Raw genomic sequence first — 18881 nt, forward strand, 5'->3', positions numbered from 1 at the left:
TTTTTCTGCTTCCAGTAGAGCACAGATCTCAAAGCAAGGCGGATTCCACTGTAATACTGTATATTGATGTGAGCGTGAGTGTACGACACAGACAGAGTGAGTGACAGTGTGTGTGTACGTGTGTGTGTGTGTGTGTGTGTGCATGGAAGAGAGAGAAAGGGAGGGAGAAGGTCTCCTCTGTTGTCATGGCAACAAGCCCGTAAGCCCTGTAACACCCTGATGGTTGTCTGCCATGTTTTGTCTGCAGCTCCGGCTCAGTGCTGTGGAGGTATAATTAGACCAAGGGCAGAGTTTCTGCTGTTATTTACAACAGGGAGCTTCATTTTTTCTTTTTCCGTATCAGGTTTCCAGTCCATGTGTTTTTGTGTGCTATAAATGGTATATACTCGCCGGCTTTGTATCTGCTATGACATTTTTAGATAATTAACAGCGTGTCTGCAGAAAAATAATCAGCAGTTTAAGATAATCTGGATCATTTTAGTCTTATGCCGAAGATTCGATGGTTTCACCTTCTCAAATGTGAGAGTTGCTGCTTTTCTGTTTTACTGCAGTATAAATTAAATCTTGAATATTGAATTGATTTAAATAGATTCTTTTTTAAATTTAAAGACGTTGTAATGGAATCTGGGAAATTTTATTTGACAATTTTTTTTCTATGACAATTATTAATATAAAAAAATAATATCAAACCAATAAATAAATAAAATAATAATTTATCCATAATAATTCTGGAAATGTGGGGGTTTAAATTCAATTCATTAATCATCTTATCATTTAAATCTCAGAAACTTGTAAAAAAAAGAAACTCAGAGTATATTTTCTTCATAATTGAAGTGAATTCATTTTCAGATGTGCTTCTGAATATCAGTGTTCAATAACACACAATTTCAGCTTTATTTGGAATAAAATACAGAAAGGAAAGTTAAAAAAACTAAACTAAAGATATATGTAAGGACCTGCAGGAAAAAGTTTTGATATAATCATTTAAATTAATTGACTTTTGTACTTGCCAGATCTATTTTATAAATTGAATTTGGAACAATTTACTCAAATCATGTATTTATTCTCCTGCTTAATCTGCCATATTGAATTTCAGCTTTTAGTTCATTTTCCTTTTGTAAAACCTATTCGCATAACTTTGAGTTTCTTTTTATTGGATCCTATAGCCTTTATGTCTTATATAAAGCACTTTGAATTGCTTTGTTTTTGACAAGTGCTATAGAAGGCGGTAAACTTACCTTACCTAATATTTATCAATATTTCAACCCACTTTTTAAATTATTACCGCCCTGCTTGATACTCTGTGTATGACATTAATGTAATATTTATTATTTAGAATAGTTATTTCACAGAAAGAAATAAAAAATCATTAAATACCTGATGTTGAGTTAAGCTAAATGTCGCCCCCTGCTGGCTGACGGCGAGAAACGCTTGTGTGTGTCATTGTATGTTTGCTAATAAAGTTACGCTGAGCACGTTTGAAACCAAGATGGTGGTGTCCGTGCCGCTGTGTTTGAAGATGTCACCCTCAGCTTCTCTGGGCTTCAGGTTTCTCTTGGCGGAGCGATATTGTCCCAAACAGCAGCTGGAAGCTTTAACGCGGTTCTGTAGACGAGGTGAGGCGGGTTTTTGTTTAGTCGCTGTGACGGTTAAAGTGATAAAAGTGTTTGACCGCTGGTTTAAACATAATTATTGCTCTACTTTAATGTAACAATACTGTTTCACAGCAAACATGCTCCTATCGTGAATATTCGACTTGTTTTATACATTTACCTTTTTATTTATTTGTTTATTTCACTGGTTTGGTCCTGCCCGCCCAGCTGTCAGACTGGATGTTGCTCATTATCGCACCTACTTAGTGATGTCACGATACTGAAACGATACCAGGGAAAAAGTGTTGGATTTATAGAAAACCTCCATCCATCCATCATCTATACCCGCTTATTCCTATTTATGGTTACAGGGATCTGCTAGAACGCAGTTGGGTTTCGAACCAGAAACTTTCTTGCTGTGAGGCAACAGTGCTAACCACTAACCCACCATGCTGGATTCTCATAGAAAACTTAATAAATTATTTCCGAAAATACATCTTGCATTAATAAGAGCTCTTCACTATTTCACAGGCACAATCTCAAATATAGTTGAATGTTTAGTTAAAGCCAAACTTTCCATTAAATGGGAGAGCATGCAAAATAAAAACACAAACATTAGAGCTAAAAAGTTATAATAAGTAGTTGCCCTTAATTGCCAAGTGTTATCTATCACATTCACTAATGTTATCTGTCTGACTGTAAGTGAAATAATGCCATGTTTGACTTTGTGGGTCTGCTTTGTTTACAAATGGTAGATGGTCAGAAAGTTGCTGTCATGCCTTTTTTCCCCTCAAAAACTGCCTGCAACTTACAGAGAGAAGCAGGAGAGATAGAAAAAAAGGTATCGTATTTTTAACAGCAGGGTTTCGTGATATCTTTTTAGTATCTGTATATTGTGCGACACTGAGGTAGGTTTACCTTTCAGCATCTGGGGCAGTCGTGGCCTAATGGATAGAGTCGGACTTGTAACCTGAAAGTTGCGGGTTCGATTCTCAGAACTGGCAGGAATTGTCGGTGGGCCGGAGTGAATAGCCAGCGCTCTCTCCACCTTCAACACCACGACTGAGGTGAGACCCCTGAGCAAGGCACCTAACCCCTAACTGCCACCTGGGTGCCGCAGCATTGGCTGCCCACTGCTCCGGGTGTGTGTTCACTGCTATGTGTGTGCACCTTGGATGGGTTTAATGCAGAGCTCAAATTCCGTGTATGGGCCTCCATACTTGGCCACACGTCACTTTCACCTTCACCTTTCACCTTTTCCGCAGCCTTTCTTGGGAGGTGACCAGAGGAGCTGACGTGCCACAACTGTGTGTTACTATAATTTCTTAGGGTACTCAGTGGAAGCCCAGCAGGCTGTGGAGGAGCACATCGTGAGCGCCGCCAGGTTCAGCGGACCTCTGGATCACTACAACGGGCTGATCAGAGACGGGACACTGCGGGAGGATGACCACCAGAAAGCAGTTCTGCAGAAACTGGACCAGCTGCACAAAACTCTGAGAGGATACAGCAACACACCGACATCCATCTTCTCCAAGGTAAAGAGAAAACGCCCCATTATTGCTGATGCTTTCTTACTTTTAGTCTTTAACCTGTTGTTTTTGTGTTCTCCCTTTAACCTCAGTTTTTCACAAAACCCAAACCTCCACAAGGCTATTACATCTACGGCGATGTTGGTAAGAAATATGGAGTTGTAGATCTAAATCCATTTTCTCTGAGAATATCATGTTTGATGTCTTGATTTGATTGTTTCTATTGTTTCAGGCACAGGAAAAACTATGGTCATGGACATGTTTTATTCGTACGTGGAGACAGAAAAGAAGAAGAGAGTTCATTTCCATGGCTTTATGTTGGACGTGCATAAAAGTGAGTAGAATTTGTTGTTAAGCAGCAGTTGTGAGAATAAGAGTGTGTGAGTTAGAATAATCTTTCCGTCACTCGTGGGGCAGGTACAGTAGCTTTACATAACTGGATGAATGCACGGATTAAAGATTTATGCTCTTGTTTCTTTTTTTCCAAAATGACATTCAGCATTAATACAAGTTCAGTCATATCCACCGGAGCTAACCGTATGGCTATTAGTATTAGCCATTTGTCTTTGAGGCAGGAACTTGGTCCCATCAGAGGGGGACACTTTCTACTGTCCTGTTTTTGACATTTTCATTAATTGAGTTTATTAGATCAGCTGTCAGTGCTTATAGACAACCCACTGAATCAAACCCTGCAGTTCTGCACATGAAGGTTTGCATCTATGACACTGTTCATCCTGGTTGTTGGTGTTTGAAGCTAAATGTTCCACATGACCTTATAATTGCAGCCAGTATTTCCAGTTAGTGTTTTACAACGGATGGATGAAAAGATGTTATAGTGGTGAAGATTTTTATTTTTTCATGTTAATGTTTAATACAAGGGTCCTGTTATAGAGCAGCTGTTGAAAAAACCACTTCACATCATGCTGTGTTTACATCTGTGGAGCGACACGTAGCTGTGGTTGTCGAGCTGAGCTTATGTTTCCTGTTTAGTCACTGTTTTTCAGTTTTGTTGCATGTATGACATTGCATGTCACATATTTCTGCTGCACACTAGTGCACTAGTAGGATCTAGTGAGACTTCATTCTGTCTCAATTATTGTTCTGTGATGAACAATTATAATAATATCTAAATCAGAAGGCATGGAAAATGTTACTTATTCATTGTGATCTGATACACTCCAAACTAAAGAGTGGACTTGGTACACTTATTGATTGTAGTGGTTTTACTTTTAGCCCAGAGATCTTCAGTATTTGTATTTATTGTTATTTAAAACATACAGAACAAGGTGTTTTCATCCTTTTTGGTTTTTAGGGATCCATCGGCTCAAACAGAGTATGCCAAAAAGGAAAGCAGGGAAAATGGCCAAATCCTATGATCCCATTGCTCCAGTTGCTGAGGAGATCAGTGAAGAGGCTTGTCTTCTGTGCTTCGACGAGTTTCAGGTGATGATCTTTCAGTGTTTAATTGAATGTTGTTTGTTGTAAGGACATTTAGAGACATTTGAAGTTTTAGGGGCTAACCTCAACAGTGTTGCTTTTTTATGTAATTCACATTTCAGGTCACTGATATCGCTGATGCCATGATCCTCAAGCAGCTTTTTGAGAATCTGTTTCTGAATGGAGTTGTTGTTGTGGCCACTTCTAATCGTCCCCCTCAAGGTGAGATGAAATTGCCAGACCTATAAATTTAACTGAAATGTCTCAGGAATGTGGACAAAATACAACTGGATTCAGTTCTTTCTGATTTAAAGTGCTGCCTCCACATTGTTCCTCTATAAATGTCAGAGAAGAAACTGAAAACAAGACTAAAAATAATTATGGGGTAATAGAAACCATGATTTAATCTGTTTCTAATCGCAGAATGAATCAGTGTTAAAGAGATGTAAAAAATTTAAAGTGTGTGTACTTTGAAATGTTTAACAGACCAACAAAGCAAAATAAAGTAAAAGTAAAACCATGTGATCTGCTTTTTTCCCTCAGACTTGTATAAAAATGGGCTGCAGAGGGTCAACTTTGTGCCTTTTATCGCCGTGTTACAGGTATGAAAGTGTAGTGAATTTTCCTCAACTGGTAATCATGGAGAGCTCTTTGTGACAAATATTAACATTTATTCTTTACACTTTAAAGGCACCTGTTTCTCTTTCACATGCAGAAATATTGCCAAACTCTTCGTCTTGATTCTGGGATCGATTATCGCAAAAGGAACAGACCATCTGCTGGAAAACTCTATTTCCTGTAAGAAATTGATAAAGAAAAACAATCGGTCATGGAGAGCCAGATATTTGATGTGTTGTGTTCATGTCGTCTGGTTTCATTTACTGCAGCTCCAGTGAGCCTGATGCAGAAGCCGCTCTAGACAAGATGTTTGATGAGCTGGCTTTTAAGCAGAATGACAGTAAGCAGACTTCATGGTGATTTGACTTAGTTCTGCAGCTGATGTGGGATTTTTTTAAAGTTGTTTTATCACAGTTAAAATAGTCCACTGTTCTTCGCCCACAGTAACACGACCAAGAGTTCTGAACGTTCACAACAGGAAAGTCCGTCTAAGCAAAGCATGTGGGACCATTTTAGACTGTACGTTCGAGGAGCTCTGTGACAGAGTAAGTCTTGATATTTTGTGAAATACATGTTGTGTGATGGGAGCGATGATATTACTGTGTCACAACACTCAATATCCTCAATGTTGACTGGTCTGGTGCTTCAGGGGATGTACTTTTTTAAATGTTGTGTTGCTTTGTGATATTTCTTGTTTAGCGGCTCCTTCTTTTATCATGCAAATCAGCTTTTTGCTCGTGTTTAACGTTGGTAAACAAAAGGCCTCAAATACTCCAAAGTGTTTATTTCACAGTGGTCAAAGCAGTTTTAGCTTTGCCCTGGAAATCTGGACTGCTGTCTTTGCTGAATAAATGGAATCTGAGCTGAGCTGCTCTTTCATCAAACATAGTGTACAGATGTGTTATGTATTGTTGTGTGTGTATATATATATATATATATATATATTCAGCCTGAGTCCTTTGAAACACAAGGAACTCACTGAAAAATCAAAACACAGTTCAGTGGTCTTGAACAGTTCTTAGCTGCTTTATGTTGAAATTGTCAAAGAGGCTGAAGAAAGACAAAGACAAAATAAAACAGCCACATATTTCTAGTCAACAGACTTTCAGGACAAAGTGTGGTTTCATTAAATAATGTTACATGTACTGGAATTTAAACCTGAATTGTGTTAAGAGCAAAAAACCCACAAATGTGATGTTACAATGTCCAGTGTTTGAATGTGCATGTTTCAGCCTTTAGGGGCCAGTGACTACCTGGAGATATCCAGGCTGTTTGACACAGTCTTTATTCGACACATTCCTCTGCTCACGCTCAACAAGAAAACTCAAGCGAGGCGGCTCATAACGCTGGTGGATGCCCTCTATGAACACAAGGTACAACACTATCATTTGTATACACACAGTTAAATACCACATGGAAGCTTTTTGTGTGGGAGCTTTAGAATGATTTTGTCTTGTTTCAGGTGCGGGTGGTGATTCTTGCAGACGACCCTCTGGAGGACATTTTCGTGCATGACGGTGATCACGGTCATGATGAGGGCCACATTCTGATGGATGATCTGGGGCTGAAAAGAGTGAGAGCTCTGTCATTGTTTTCACAGCTAAACCGGTTTGTCGTGTTCTGCGTCTACTTTTAGATCTATATAGACAGAGTTTACCATCCTAATCAGAACATAAGTCTTTCATTGGGTCCTAACTTCAGTTCTTTAACTCGACCAACTCCTTGGGAACCTGCTTGTTTTTTTTTTTAACTATCACTGCCCTTTTCCTGTCTGACTGACTGAACACACCTGATCCAGGTAATCAGCAGTGGGTAGGGCAGAAACAGAAAACAAGCAGGGCAGTGGCTCTAAAGACCTGAGGTGGACACCCCTGTTCTAAATGTCTTACTTCAGTGTTAGAAATGATTAGTAATTTTTGAACTGCATGCACATTAGGATTGACATTAGAGTGTGCATAGTGATTTAAAAGTACCTAGGTCTAATTATTTGCAAGTGAGTTTGTTTGTTTTTAAAAAAATTAGACATGTTTTAAAATACCATCTCTCACTTTAGAGAAATCCTTTAGTCCAAAGCTTTTTGTTTTCCACCAAACAATGAGGCCTGTACCATGCACCATTTTCTTAATACTACTGCACTGATTTCCATTTTCTGATGCCTTAGGGAAACTGGTGTTAATGCCAATGGAAATTATTTCCCTATTCTTATTAAAAGATTGTTTTTTTCAGGTTTAAATACCAGTTTATTTGGTCCCAAAATGTAATTAAAGCATTGATGTAAGTTTGCCAAACTTGTTTTTCATTTAAACTGTAAAAAATATATTTAAATGAAATAAAAATGTGTTTTAAAATGTAAAAATTTAACATCCCAACCTTCACTAAAACTGCAATTTTTAATTCAGTGCTTTATTTATTTATTTTTTTAACAGGAAGAAGCCAGCAATCTGTCCATCTTCAGTGGAGAAGAGGAGAAATTTGCCTTTCAGAGGACAGTGTCTCGACTCACAGAGATGCAGACAGAAGAATATTGGTTGGAAGGGGACAGAAGCACGAAGTCACAGGTTTAACATTTGGGAAGTTATACAACTTCCAGACTCCATACGCTGTGCTACTCTGCCAAAAACTAAGCACTACTCCTACTCATCCAGCACAAACCCAACGGGTTGTGTGGACATTGTACAGAGAATATTTATTGATATCTTAAGGCCTTTTATCACTTTATGACAACATTGCACTTTACACATCATTTTTAAGATGAACTTTGGTGCGTTATGTGCTTTTAATTCAGTATCATATAGCGGTCCAACTGTGTTTCCTTTTATAAATCGTTGGGAAGAGGCTGGATGACTTTTGGAAATGGTATCATGACAGACTTTTATGAAGATTTAAGGGAATTTTAACCTCTTGTCTTATTTGCGATACACAATGGTTTTGAAAAGTTAATGCATCTCAGTGAATTGTATATGATTTTACTATAACTCTGAATCCAGTGGCAGTGGATTGGTTTGGGGGCCTGCAGCTGTGTGTTTATTTGGATGATTTATGAGGATGGTGCTTATGAAATGTTTGTCTGAGAACATTTTCACAAATGTACTGAACAAAAACATCTGACTCCATTCATCAGTATTTTCATTTTCCTGATGGAAAAAAACATAAAACATCTGTCCCAGAAAATGTTCTGGTTCACATATTACTTCCAGACAAAGGGCCTATCCAGTGGGAGTCTATTTAAATGTATCTGTCCTGGGTAAGTAAGTGTTGGTTGATGTTTAACTGTTTGCCTACATGTATTTGCATGATAATTTCCCTTATTTTAAACACTCAGTAAGGCACATTGCCTTACAGATACAAAGATGCAGGACTGTGTGGGAAGTGAAAGTAAGAAAAAAAAACTTTACAGCATCTGCTGTACAAACAAAAGGTGTTTGCACAGACAGTGTGTGGTATTTTCTTCAGCAGAATCTGAGGTTATTTTTGTAAGATGATGTCCTGCTTAAACCATAAAGTTCAAGTACTTTAAACATACAAATACTGTAATTTGTAAAGTACCCTCAAATGTGTTAATCACACCAACAATTGGAGCTTTTTGATAATGGAGGATGTAACAAAAATGTTGTGCTCTCACTTAGTGTGGTTGAAATTATTTATTTCATCGTATTGAGACATAGAGTAGCTAAAGAAAAGTAAGCAGACTCTTTGCTTTTTGCACGTTGTGTTGTAGCTTTAATGATCCATAATGACAAAGTGCACAGTATTTCACAGTTAGACTAAATATGCTCAGGTAAGAAAATAAAATATAACGTTTTGAATTGGAGGCCAGCAGCTACTGTTATTAATTTACCTTTTATCAGCTAATATATATATTTTCTACGATCTTCTTAGTGTCCCTGTGTGAACTTGGGGATTTAGATTTGATGAAGGTATTTGAGTGTAGTACATAGTGGGTATTTTGAATCCTCAGTATATTTTTTACTGGTCAGCACATGAATTAATATTAACACAGAGGATTCAGGGAGAAATCTGTGGATTTCATACATTTGACTGGTCTTATTGAAATTTAATGACCTCAGTATTTTTAAATCCACGTTATTCTGAACTTTAATAATGTTGCACATGTAGCTTTGCACAGAGTCGTTTTCAGCAGGTACAGGTCAGGAGTGCGGCTATTTTTCCCTAACTAGTTGAATATCCAGGTGAAAAAGCAGCAGACTCAGCTGTAGGATTATGTTGGGGCAGTGGTGTCTCTCTCTCAGTGCTGTCACTTTAATTTCTGTGCAGTCCAGGGGGCAGGATCGTGTTTTTTTTTTTGTTTTTTTTTTTTTTTTGCCTTCTTGGAGTTGGAGCGTTTGCGCCAACCGCAGCAGCAGCAGATTGAATGAAGTGTCTTTGCAGGCTGCTGGTCGCACGGACTCCGCGCTTGCCTGTTCAAGATGCCAGAGATGTAGAGCCAGGATGCATCATTGTCTCACAGCTTTTGAGAGGGCGGATTTGACGCTCCCCACATCTCTCCAGTTGCTCTTTTAAGGGAAAAAAGCTGCGGGGCCTTGAGAAACCCATCTCCGCCTTGATGGTATCTGGACAGCAGCGCACTGCTCAAGCGCCTGGCAGCTCTGCACGGATGATAAAGAACTTGGGAAAGGAAATGGTCAAGATGGCAGCTGTAGGAGTGATCCAGCCGATGCGCTGGCATTAGATGGAGTAATTCTCATTTTCTTTTGGCATGCACGTCGCAAGACCGCGGTGCAGGACGCGGGCGCTTGCACAGGAACGCCGTTCGGATTCCTTCAAGACTCCGCTGATTCTTCTAATGTTTAACTCCACATTTCGAGAAATTGCAATGCATGCTGGCCAGGGTGTGGGCTGTGCACGAGAAAAGGCAATGTTTTGTTAATGCTGGGAAGAGACGCCTTGCAGGAGGACCGATAGACGGACACGTGCTGTAGCTGGACATTTGCATATCGTGCATAGTAAATAATCTGTTCGTGCAGCCTGCACACAACATTGATGGAATGCGACCTGCGTGATTTTACAACCCTTTGTGCCGAGATATTGCGATTAACATGGCTGAGGCGCAGCACGGCGGCAACGAGCCTCCTCTAAACGTTGAGATTGATCCAGATTTCGAGCCCCAGAAGCGGCCACGGTCCTGCACTTGGCCCCTGCCCCGTCCGGAGTCTGGTGCGGGCAAGCCCGGGACCAATGACACTGACGTAATCCCTGAAGAAGAGGATGATGAGGGTGGCAGCACGGGGAGCGGCGCTGCTCAGACGCCCAGCGGTGGAGCTGCTAAACCCCGGGAGCCGAGCGGCAGCAGCGGCGGCGGTGGCGGCTCCATCTCGCAGCCTGTGGAGGTCCAGCGCGGCCCTTGCAAGGAGGAGGGCGCAGATGGCTCGCCTTCCTCCGCGCAGACCCCAACCGCGGCGCTGGGCTCTGCCTCCCAGCAGCTGAGGAAGTCCTCCGCCCGCAGAAACGCCTGGGGCAACTACTCCTATGCAGACCTCATTACCCAAGCCATCGAGAGCTCCCCCGAGAAAAGGCTGACCTTGTCCCAAATCTATGACTGGATGGTGAGGTCTGTGCCGTATTTCAAGGACAAAGGAGACAGTAATAGCTCTGCTGGCTGGAAGGTGAGCGGTGACATGCTGATGCTCTCATCATAACAAAGACCATAGTGTGGTCATGAAAACACACACGGCGCACACAGTTAATTGTTAATCTAGAGGAGGAGGAGGAGGAGGGTGAAAATGGAGGTTTGCTATTTGTAGACACCCTCATTTATATGGTGGTTTTTAGGTTTCTGCTTTTAGCTTCGTTATCAGTCAGTGTAGAGGATCAACAAAGAATTGGGAAATATGTGGCTGCCTGACATGGTGTTAAATGACTTATGGCCTGAGCTGCTGTCAAAATACAAAGCTACACTTGTGCATCACAGTTTTGGTTCTGCAGCTAAAAAACTGCATAGACACTGATCAACTACAAACAAGGGAGCAGGTATGAAAGTTGAGGTCCAGAACAGGCAATGCAAAGTTAATTTCACTTTCAGACAAACTGCTCAGTCTGCAGCACAGAGGCTTCTTACAAGCTTCACTAGGGCCCTTCTGTTTGATTTTAAGGATTAGTTCAGTCTGGAAAACCAATTCATCTGTCATGGAATCAAGTCTGATGAAAGCTTTGAGCTTTGCAGGATTTAGACATGGGGGCAGAAAAATTCTGGAAATAGGTTTGTAATCCTGCGCAACTGTGGATGTGGGATGCAGGCCGATTCCAGGGCGTCTTTTTATGATGGAATTACACAAACTGTGATAATTGTACATTTTAAACCCTTATTGTAAAGGGAGAGGGTGTTAATTGTGAGTAGTGTATGTGCTGCCGGTTAATTCTTCAGTTTTATTTCATATTCAGATGCTCATTTGACACCAGATGTGTTCAGACAGGTATTGGTTTGCAGAGGAAAGGGTTAAAATTAGTGTCTCAGAAGTGCTGACATCAGCATTTCCTAGGAGATGCTTTGTAGCTGTGACATTAAGCTCTCACTTTAAGGTTGCTCATCTGCAAAATGGACTGAGTGCAGCAACGTCCTCAGCTGGACTGCACGAATGTAAATCCCGACCTGTTGCACGTCTCACTGCCAGGACATGGACGGATGCAGCGATGAGCTTTGTCTGCAGCTCGATCACGAGGATCCATCTTTAAATTCCCGACCAACATAGCCATTCAGCTTCATATATGTGTAATGAGCGAGCTGCTCGGCCATGCTGTGTGGCACACTCTCTTTCCATGTGGCCCGGGCATAAGAATCAATCAGCTGACTATAAATTATGTAGGTCAATGTGTAGCAGTGTGAGAGAAGCTCAGTGTTTCTCTGTGGATCTGGCTCTGGATAAACTGGCATCGCTCCAGTCCCCGCTCAGATCCAGGCTTTGCTCGCTGGGTGCTGCAGCACTGCTGTGACTCTGGGGGAGGGGAAGGCTGGAGTTTGCTCTTTGTGATTTATCTTTAAAACATGTGAGGCTCATACGGTAAATACTGTTTCCTAAAGTATAATAGACATAGTTATGTCCATTGACTTTTTCTTAAGAAGTGGGACTGTGTTTTGCCTGCTACATGGCACACAGTCCTCCTGAAAGTCCAGGAATGCTGTGCTTTATACTATTCTTTAATCAGTTTTGACGTTATATATTATGATGTTGTACTGAACTGTTAGATTGCAAGGTGTACTTGCTGATTTATGCTCTGATAGAGTACAATCCAATACAGCAACACTGTTATTTATGGCTCTAGAAATAACCACAGATTTGACTCAAATCCTTCCTGGTAGAGTCAAGTGTCACAAAGGTTTTCTTGCTCAGTGCAGGACTGTATGGGACTGCATTAGATTGAAGAAGACAGGTGGTGGTGTTATTGCATCCACCAGGTTATAGGTCATGGGAAACTGTTCAGGCCAAGTCGACAAATGTGACATCAGATTCTGTGCCTGTTGATGGTCTAAGGTGGTTCTTGAGTAATACACCTGTAAAAATGCTTTTTCATCTTAATTACTGCTAAAGACAAGACGTACTAAGCCCGTTCACAGGATTGCTGTTGGATCCAGTGCTGAACATGTTAAATGGATCTGGATCTGTGACCGATCAATATGAAATACAGTTCCTCTATTGCCATTATGAACTTCCCTTTATCTCCTTTAAGCTTCATTTAATCACTCTTGGTGATCCACAGACTAAATTACTGCACCACACAATTCTTGCTTATAATGTGTGTTCTGATGAGTTACACACAGTGAAGTAGCTATTAAAGACATTTAAAAATTAGAGCAGTGGTAAATCAGTGGGCAGTATTGACCATATGACTCCATTTAACAATCATTGTCATTATCAGCTGTGATAATTAACTCTTCAATCTATAAAATGGCAGATAATAGTCTGTCCCAGTGGTGCCTTAATATTTAGTTTGCAATGATGTAAAACAGCAGAAAACATCCAGTAACTATAACCACAGATGTTTCTTTGTAATTGTTCTTGTAATGCATATATGTTCTTTGACAAAACAAATTGGCACCTGTGAAGACGAAGGTAAAAGCTGAAGTGAAACTAAGTGAATTCGTAGACTAAAAGCTTAAATCTATTGGTCACATTTAAAAACCAAAAGTGTTTGGGGGAAATCAGAAATACAGTAAGTAGTTAAAGTGAAAGTGGATGATGTATTTTTTAGTACATAACCTTTTATTCAGGCTCTCATACCTGTTTGTTAAATGCCAAATCTAAACATAGGACTGTTGGCAAAGTGGTGTTAAAAGCATACTTGTTCTGAGCAATGACTATTGACAGTCATATTCATAATAGTGAAACCATGGCCTTATGTTTTCCTCTGTAATTGCCTTAAGTGACTGTAGCACTGGCATTAATGGAAACTGTCCATTTGGACCTGAGATGTTTCCTTAGGAAGCAAGAAGTGTTAAACTTCCTTGTAGCTGAACTTTGCCTGTTGTTTTAAGGGAACTAATGTAGATTTTAGGAAATTCAGTCAGGAAAACGCTTCGAACAAAGTCAAAAGCAAAAGAAATCCTAAAAACATCTATATCCCGTTTAGTCACAGGTGCTGGCAAAAAATGAAAGAAATCAGAACCAAACAAACCGTGAGTTGCTCCCTCTCTGTTTTATTAACACCTGCACTGCTGTGACATTTGGAGCATGCGCTTCATTTCTTTGGCACTCATCATCAAACAATCTGAGATTTATCTGCTTTAATTATCAACCCAGCCTTCTGGTTCTAAACCCAGCTAATGGAAATGGACACTTTCCAAATGAAATCTGCAGGGTTTGGTGAAAGCCCAACATGGCAGCCGGAGCGAGTTAGAGGATAAAGCAAATCCTAAAAAAGTCCAAAACCAACAATAATTTGATTGGACTAATAAGTATTGTTTGTGTATCCAAAAGCTGATATATCTTATTTTACCACAGAACTAAAAAAAGACTGAGTGACATGTTCTTTCTAGAAATTAAGCTTTATATTTGTGACGGGTGCAGGAAGGTGGGCAGAGCTGGACTAGCTGTTTCCCCCTTTATTGAGTCTTTTAGCTTAGCTATGCAAACCTGCTGATGGTTGTAGTGTAGTTTTAAATTTACAGTACAACCATCAGAGTGTGGGACTTTTCTCTTCTAGCTCCAAACCAAATGTATTTCCAATAATGTGAAACCCTTTCTTTAAAGATTTATGGCTTCAGAGGAATGTGGAACATATGGCTTTGACCAAAAAACACTGTTTTGGACTTTTTATTGGATTTGGTCAATACAATAAATATAAAAACACTTTACAATTTAACCTATTGTTGAGTTGTAAATGATTGGTAGAAGCCAGCAACCTTTTGTCTTAAATGGAATGAAAACGAGAAAGAAAATAGCAGTTCATTACCTGGGTTTCATTTCTGAGTCACATCTCCTTTAGTGTTTTGAGTGATGAAAGTATTCAGTAGGTGACCTGATCCTTTAATTGGCTTCAAGGGAGAGCCTTGTTGGAAGTTTGATATCAGTAGTTTCCTCCTCTGATTCATTTGTGATCTCTGTCCTCACAAGGCTGGAGAGGAACTACCTCCACAGCTGCCTTCACAGGGTCATGTTCTTTGGGTCTTCTGCTCAGTTCAGCATCAGTGGTTTTTCTGTGCAGATCTTGTTTGGTGTTAGTTTAATCTTCGGAGAGATTGATTTAAATTGGACCTCAGTTTACTCGAGTTAATTTAAGCTTAAGAGAATTATGCTGGACCCAATCCCAGTGATGCTGGCCTTTGAGCTGTGGAGATGACTGCAGTTTCTTTTTGTTACTGCAGTGTGTCTTAGTGCGGGTCAGCTGTGCAGACTCCTGCTGTTTAATTTTGTACATGGTTGGGAACATCTCCAGGGAAATCCTGCAGACCTTTCTGATCAGCCAGAAATAGGTCACAGTGTGAGGTACAAAGAAGAAGTGTCTCTTAGAAGAAACTGCAGTATTAGAACTGTCACAGTACTTGGTTTTCTTCATCAGTTCTGGTGCCAGTTTACACCGTCCTACAAACTATTTGTAATAGTGCCACGTAGTTTCTTCACTGAAATAATGCTTTGACAAATGAAATATCAATGAAATGTGTGTTGCCGTGTTTGACTGTCTTCGTTCATTTTATTGCAGAATTCTATCCGACACAATTTATCCCTCCACAGCCGCTTTGTGAAAGTCCAGAATGAAGGAACAGGGAAAAGCTCGTGGTGGATGGTCAATCCTGAAGGTGGGAAAGGAGGCAAAGCCCCCCGCCGACGGGCTGTGTCGATGGATAATAGTAAGTACATCAAAGGAGCCCGAGGACGTGCCACCAAGAAAAAAGCATCGCTGCAGGCCGCTCAAGACGGCAGCTCTGAGAGCTCTTCCAGCCTCTCCAAATGGACAGGAAGTCCCACCTCTCGCAGCAGTGATGAGCTGGACGCCTGGACAGACTTCCGCTCCCGGACCAATTCCAACGCCAGCACACTTAGCGGTCGTCTGTCCCCAATTCTGGCAAACTTGGAGCTGGATGAGGTGCCTGATGACGACTCCCCCCTCTCTCCGATGCTGTACTCCAGCCCCAGCAGCATGTCCCCGTCCACAGGGCCCACAGGGCTTTCTGACCTGGCTGGTACCATGAACCTCAACGACGGGCTCTCTGATAACCTTATGGATGATCTTTTAGACAATATCAGCCTGACAGCATCCCAGCAGCCTCCTCCTGGAGAGGAAGACAATGGAGCCACCAGTCAGGGGAGCTCAGTGTTTACCTTCAGCTGCTCAGGAAGCAGTCTGGGTAGCCCATCTGGCAGCTACGGACCAAACCCTCTTTTCAGCCCACCGTCCATCACAAGTCTACGACAGTCGCCCATGCAGACCATCCAGGAGAACAAGCAGACCACCTTCTCCTGCATCTCACACTTCAGCGACCACCAGACCCTGCAGGATCTGCTCAGCCTGGACTCCCACAGCCACAGCAATGTCATGCTTACTCAGTCCGACCCGCTGATGTCGCAGGCCAGCACCGCCATCGCTCTGCAGAACTCCCGCCGGAACGCCATGCTGCTGCGCAAAGACCACATGTTGGTGAACCACACCAGTGCTGGTCCGGCCCAAAGCTCTTCAGTGCCTGTTTGGCCAGCTGGCTTGTCAACTTCTGACAACGATGCTTGCCACCCTGATGCCAAGCAACCGCACCTGAAGACTACCAGTAAGAACACATCTATGCAGCTCAGCTCTAGTTTGTCTGGCCAGGACCGCTTTCCTGCTGATCTGGACCTTGATGTGTTCAACGGCAGTCTGGAGTGTGACATGGACTCCATCATTCGCAATGAACTGATGGATGCAGATTGCTTGGACCTCAGCTTTGACTCTCGCCTCACCTCTGCCCAGAACAAGAATTCAGAAAGCTTCTCAAGCTCGAAACAGACCTCCCCTCAGACCTGGGTCCCAAGCTGAGAAGCTCAGTCAGAGCTCAGTATGAGTAAAAAGAAAAAAGAAAAAAAATAGAGGTGGAGCAATTGTAAATTGGGGTTTTTGTTCTGCATTGTGCAACTAGAGGGAAGAAAGTATGTAAAATTGTATTCATGTAGTTTTTCCATTATTCTTAACGTGAGGCATTAAGTTCAGTACTGTATTTTAAGTGTTTGAGACACACATTGGTGTCTTCACAGTGGAGAAAAATTCTTGTCTGAACAACAGAACCAACTGGAATGGAAGTACAGGACATTTTCTTAAAACGATCTGAAAAGCATCAACTTGTGTTAGTCTCAGGGAATCAGTCATATCACAAGTGATACATGAAACTGAAGATGAATTATGTTTCCACCTTGCTTTCTCTCCTCTTTCACACCCTTTCATACCTAGACCAACATTTTTGCCAAACCAGCTGCCAGCCTGGTGGGTGACAGCCTGTTTACAGAAAAAAGCTGCAGAGAATGTTAAAACTAACACGTTCCAGTGGAGGAAACTTGACAGGTCCATGTGTTTTTTGTTTTTTTTTTTTTTTCTTTGAGAGACATAGACTAAAAATTTAAAGTTAATGAAAAGCTTTTTTTTTCCCCATCAATTCACAGTCATGCACCAAATATCAATCTTTAGAGGTCAATATATTATCAAAATATGAACTGCTCTTCATCGTGGGTTTTTTGTATGTAAAGTTTTATTTTTATTTAGCGAATTTTACCATGTGATTTTAGTGACATTACTGTGAATTGTCCCTTCTGAAGAGGTGCATTACTGAAGTCTTACTAATATGGAGTTTCTGCTGCAGATCCCTTTCTACCATCTTCCTCCTCTTCTTCCACTTACTGCAATATTGGAAGTACTGCTCAGTATACAGGCTTTAGGACAGAAATAAGAACATGATTTAGTGCTAGTTGACACCATTTAGAAAACACTTAAGACTATTTGGATTAAAATATCTACACTTGCAGACACTCAACTACCAATATTCTGGTGTTTAAGTTGAAGGAGTTCTTGGTGCTATAAATTAGAGATAGCAGGGAGTGGCTGCAGATGGAGCGTCATTAGTAGCCTCCCCTTTGTTATCAGCACTATAGCAGGTGCTGGGGAAAATGGTGTTTCCAATTTTGAGAGGAGCTTGTAAAGTAACTTAGAGCAAATTTTGCCATTTGAGAAAGAAACAACCACAGTATTTTAAATATTGCCAAAATATTTCTGCATTTAAATAAGTGAGAATGAGAGGATAGTGTAGTATAAATGTTATGAGCCAGTGGTAAAATGGGGAAAAAATTGCAACATCAGCACAGTTTTTGTAGGAACAGCAGGATTATATTGTTTGTTTACATTTTTTAACAGATGTCAGTGATGAAGGAGGTTTCATCGAATGTGTCTTCTCACTTAATTGAATTTAACGGTGTAAGAAGACGTACATACATGCCTGAGTTTCTCTAAGTTTATCTTGTTGAGATGCTTGGTGTTTTTCACCATGTGCACTGGCCAGAGCTGTGTAAAAGCACTTTTGTTTGAATGGTCTGTCCGACATTTTGACCTTGGCAAAATGGGATTAATCAGGACTGTAAAGGCCTCACAGGCTACCTGAGAAAATCAAAGTGTTACACCCTGATGACAGAGATATTGAATCCTATTCACTTGGTTTTGTTTTTTTTTGTTTTTTTTTATTTAACCAAAACATCTGCATGTGTGCTTCCAAATATTTCTATAGTGTCATGTGGATCATTTTATCTTAAATCTGACACAAAGCTTCTTTATTTTTTTCCTACATTAAATTTGAGTAACACTCACTGCCAATAGCCATACTTTATTTCTTCCTATTGCTCCTACAAAAAAGAGATGTCAAGTTGACATTGCCAGTTGTAATTCCAATTCTAATTCTGGTTGTATCAGAGATGGTGCATGTAAATAAAGCTTAAAGAACACCTCAAAGTCTGCAGTTTTTTTTTTCTTTTGATATATCTCCTTTTATTTCTGTCCCTAGAGGAACTACACAGCTGCAGACTTGACTCTGCAGGCACCATGGAGGTGATTTGCTATTGGATAATCACATCATGAGCTGAGAACCAATCATACACTGTATCCAAGAGAAATGGACCCACTGACTGCTAAGGAGGTGTCATTGCTGAGGCACAAGCTGCTCAACATTTGATGCACTGTGTATATTTTATATTTACTTATAGCTTTACATGAAATTGCAGTTGAAGTGGTGAGTATCTAAAAGGCC

The 18881-nt window shown here is 40.8% G+C and overlaps 2 protein-coding genes across 2 annotated transcripts; both read left to right on the forward strand.

The window, feature by feature from the left end:
* The first annotated feature begins 1480 nt into the window (after window positions 1–1480).
* afg1la (AFG1 like ATPase a) lies at window positions 1481–8908 on the forward strand. The gene is made up of 13 exons (XM_026310604.1): window positions 1481–1616; window positions 2922–3127; window positions 3214–3265; window positions 3354–3455; window positions 4434–4564; window positions 4681–4780; window positions 5102–5160; window positions 5274–5356; window positions 5446–5516; window positions 5621–5721; window positions 6409–6549; window positions 6639–6749; window positions 7603–8908. The coding sequence occupies exons 1-13, from the start codon at window positions 1490–1492 to the stop codon at window positions 7738–7740; spliced, it is 1422 nt and encodes a 473-aa protein (XP_026166389.1). The 5' UTR covers window positions 1481–1489; the 3' UTR covers window positions 7741–8908.
* A 615-nt stretch (window positions 8909–9523) lies between these two features.
* On the forward strand, window positions 9524–18455 carry foxo3a (forkhead box O3A). The gene is made up of 2 exons (XM_026301417.2): window positions 9524–10800; window positions 15329–18455. Exons 1-2 carry the CDS (start codon window positions 10234–10236, stop codon window positions 16634–16636), a joined length of 1875 nt encoding a protein of 624 aa, XP_026157202.1. The 5' UTR covers window positions 9524–10233; the 3' UTR covers window positions 16637–18455.
* Window positions 18456–18881: the final 426 nt, after the last annotated feature.

This window comes from Mastacembelus armatus, chromosome 22 (genome assembly GCF_900324485.2).
Source record: "Mastacembelus armatus chromosome 22, fMasArm1.2, whole genome shotgun sequence".
Taxonomy (NCBI): domain Eukaryota; kingdom Metazoa; phylum Chordata; class Actinopteri; order Synbranchiformes; family Mastacembelidae; genus Mastacembelus; species Mastacembelus armatus.

Coding starts and splice junctions, on each gene's coding strand:
- afg1la (XM_026310604.1), top strand. CDS start 1,490: ATGGTGGTGTCCGTGCCGCTGTGTTTGAAGATGTCACCCTCAGCTTCT. Junction 3,266..3,353: donor TTACATCTACGGCGATGTTG/GTAAGAAATATG, acceptor CTATTGTTTCAG/GCACAGGAAAAACTATGGTC. Junction 6,750..7,602: donor ATGATCTGGGGCTGAAAAGA/GTGAGAGCTCTG, acceptor TTTTTTTAACAG/GAAGAAGCCAGCAATCTGTC.
- foxo3a (XM_026301417.2), top strand. CDS start 10,234: ATGGCTGAGGCGCAGCACGGCGGCAACGAGCCTCCTCTAAACGTTGAG. Junction 10,801..15,328: donor ATAGCTCTGCTGGCTGGAAG/GTGAGCGGTGAC, acceptor ATTTTATTGCAG/AATTCTATCCGACACAATTT.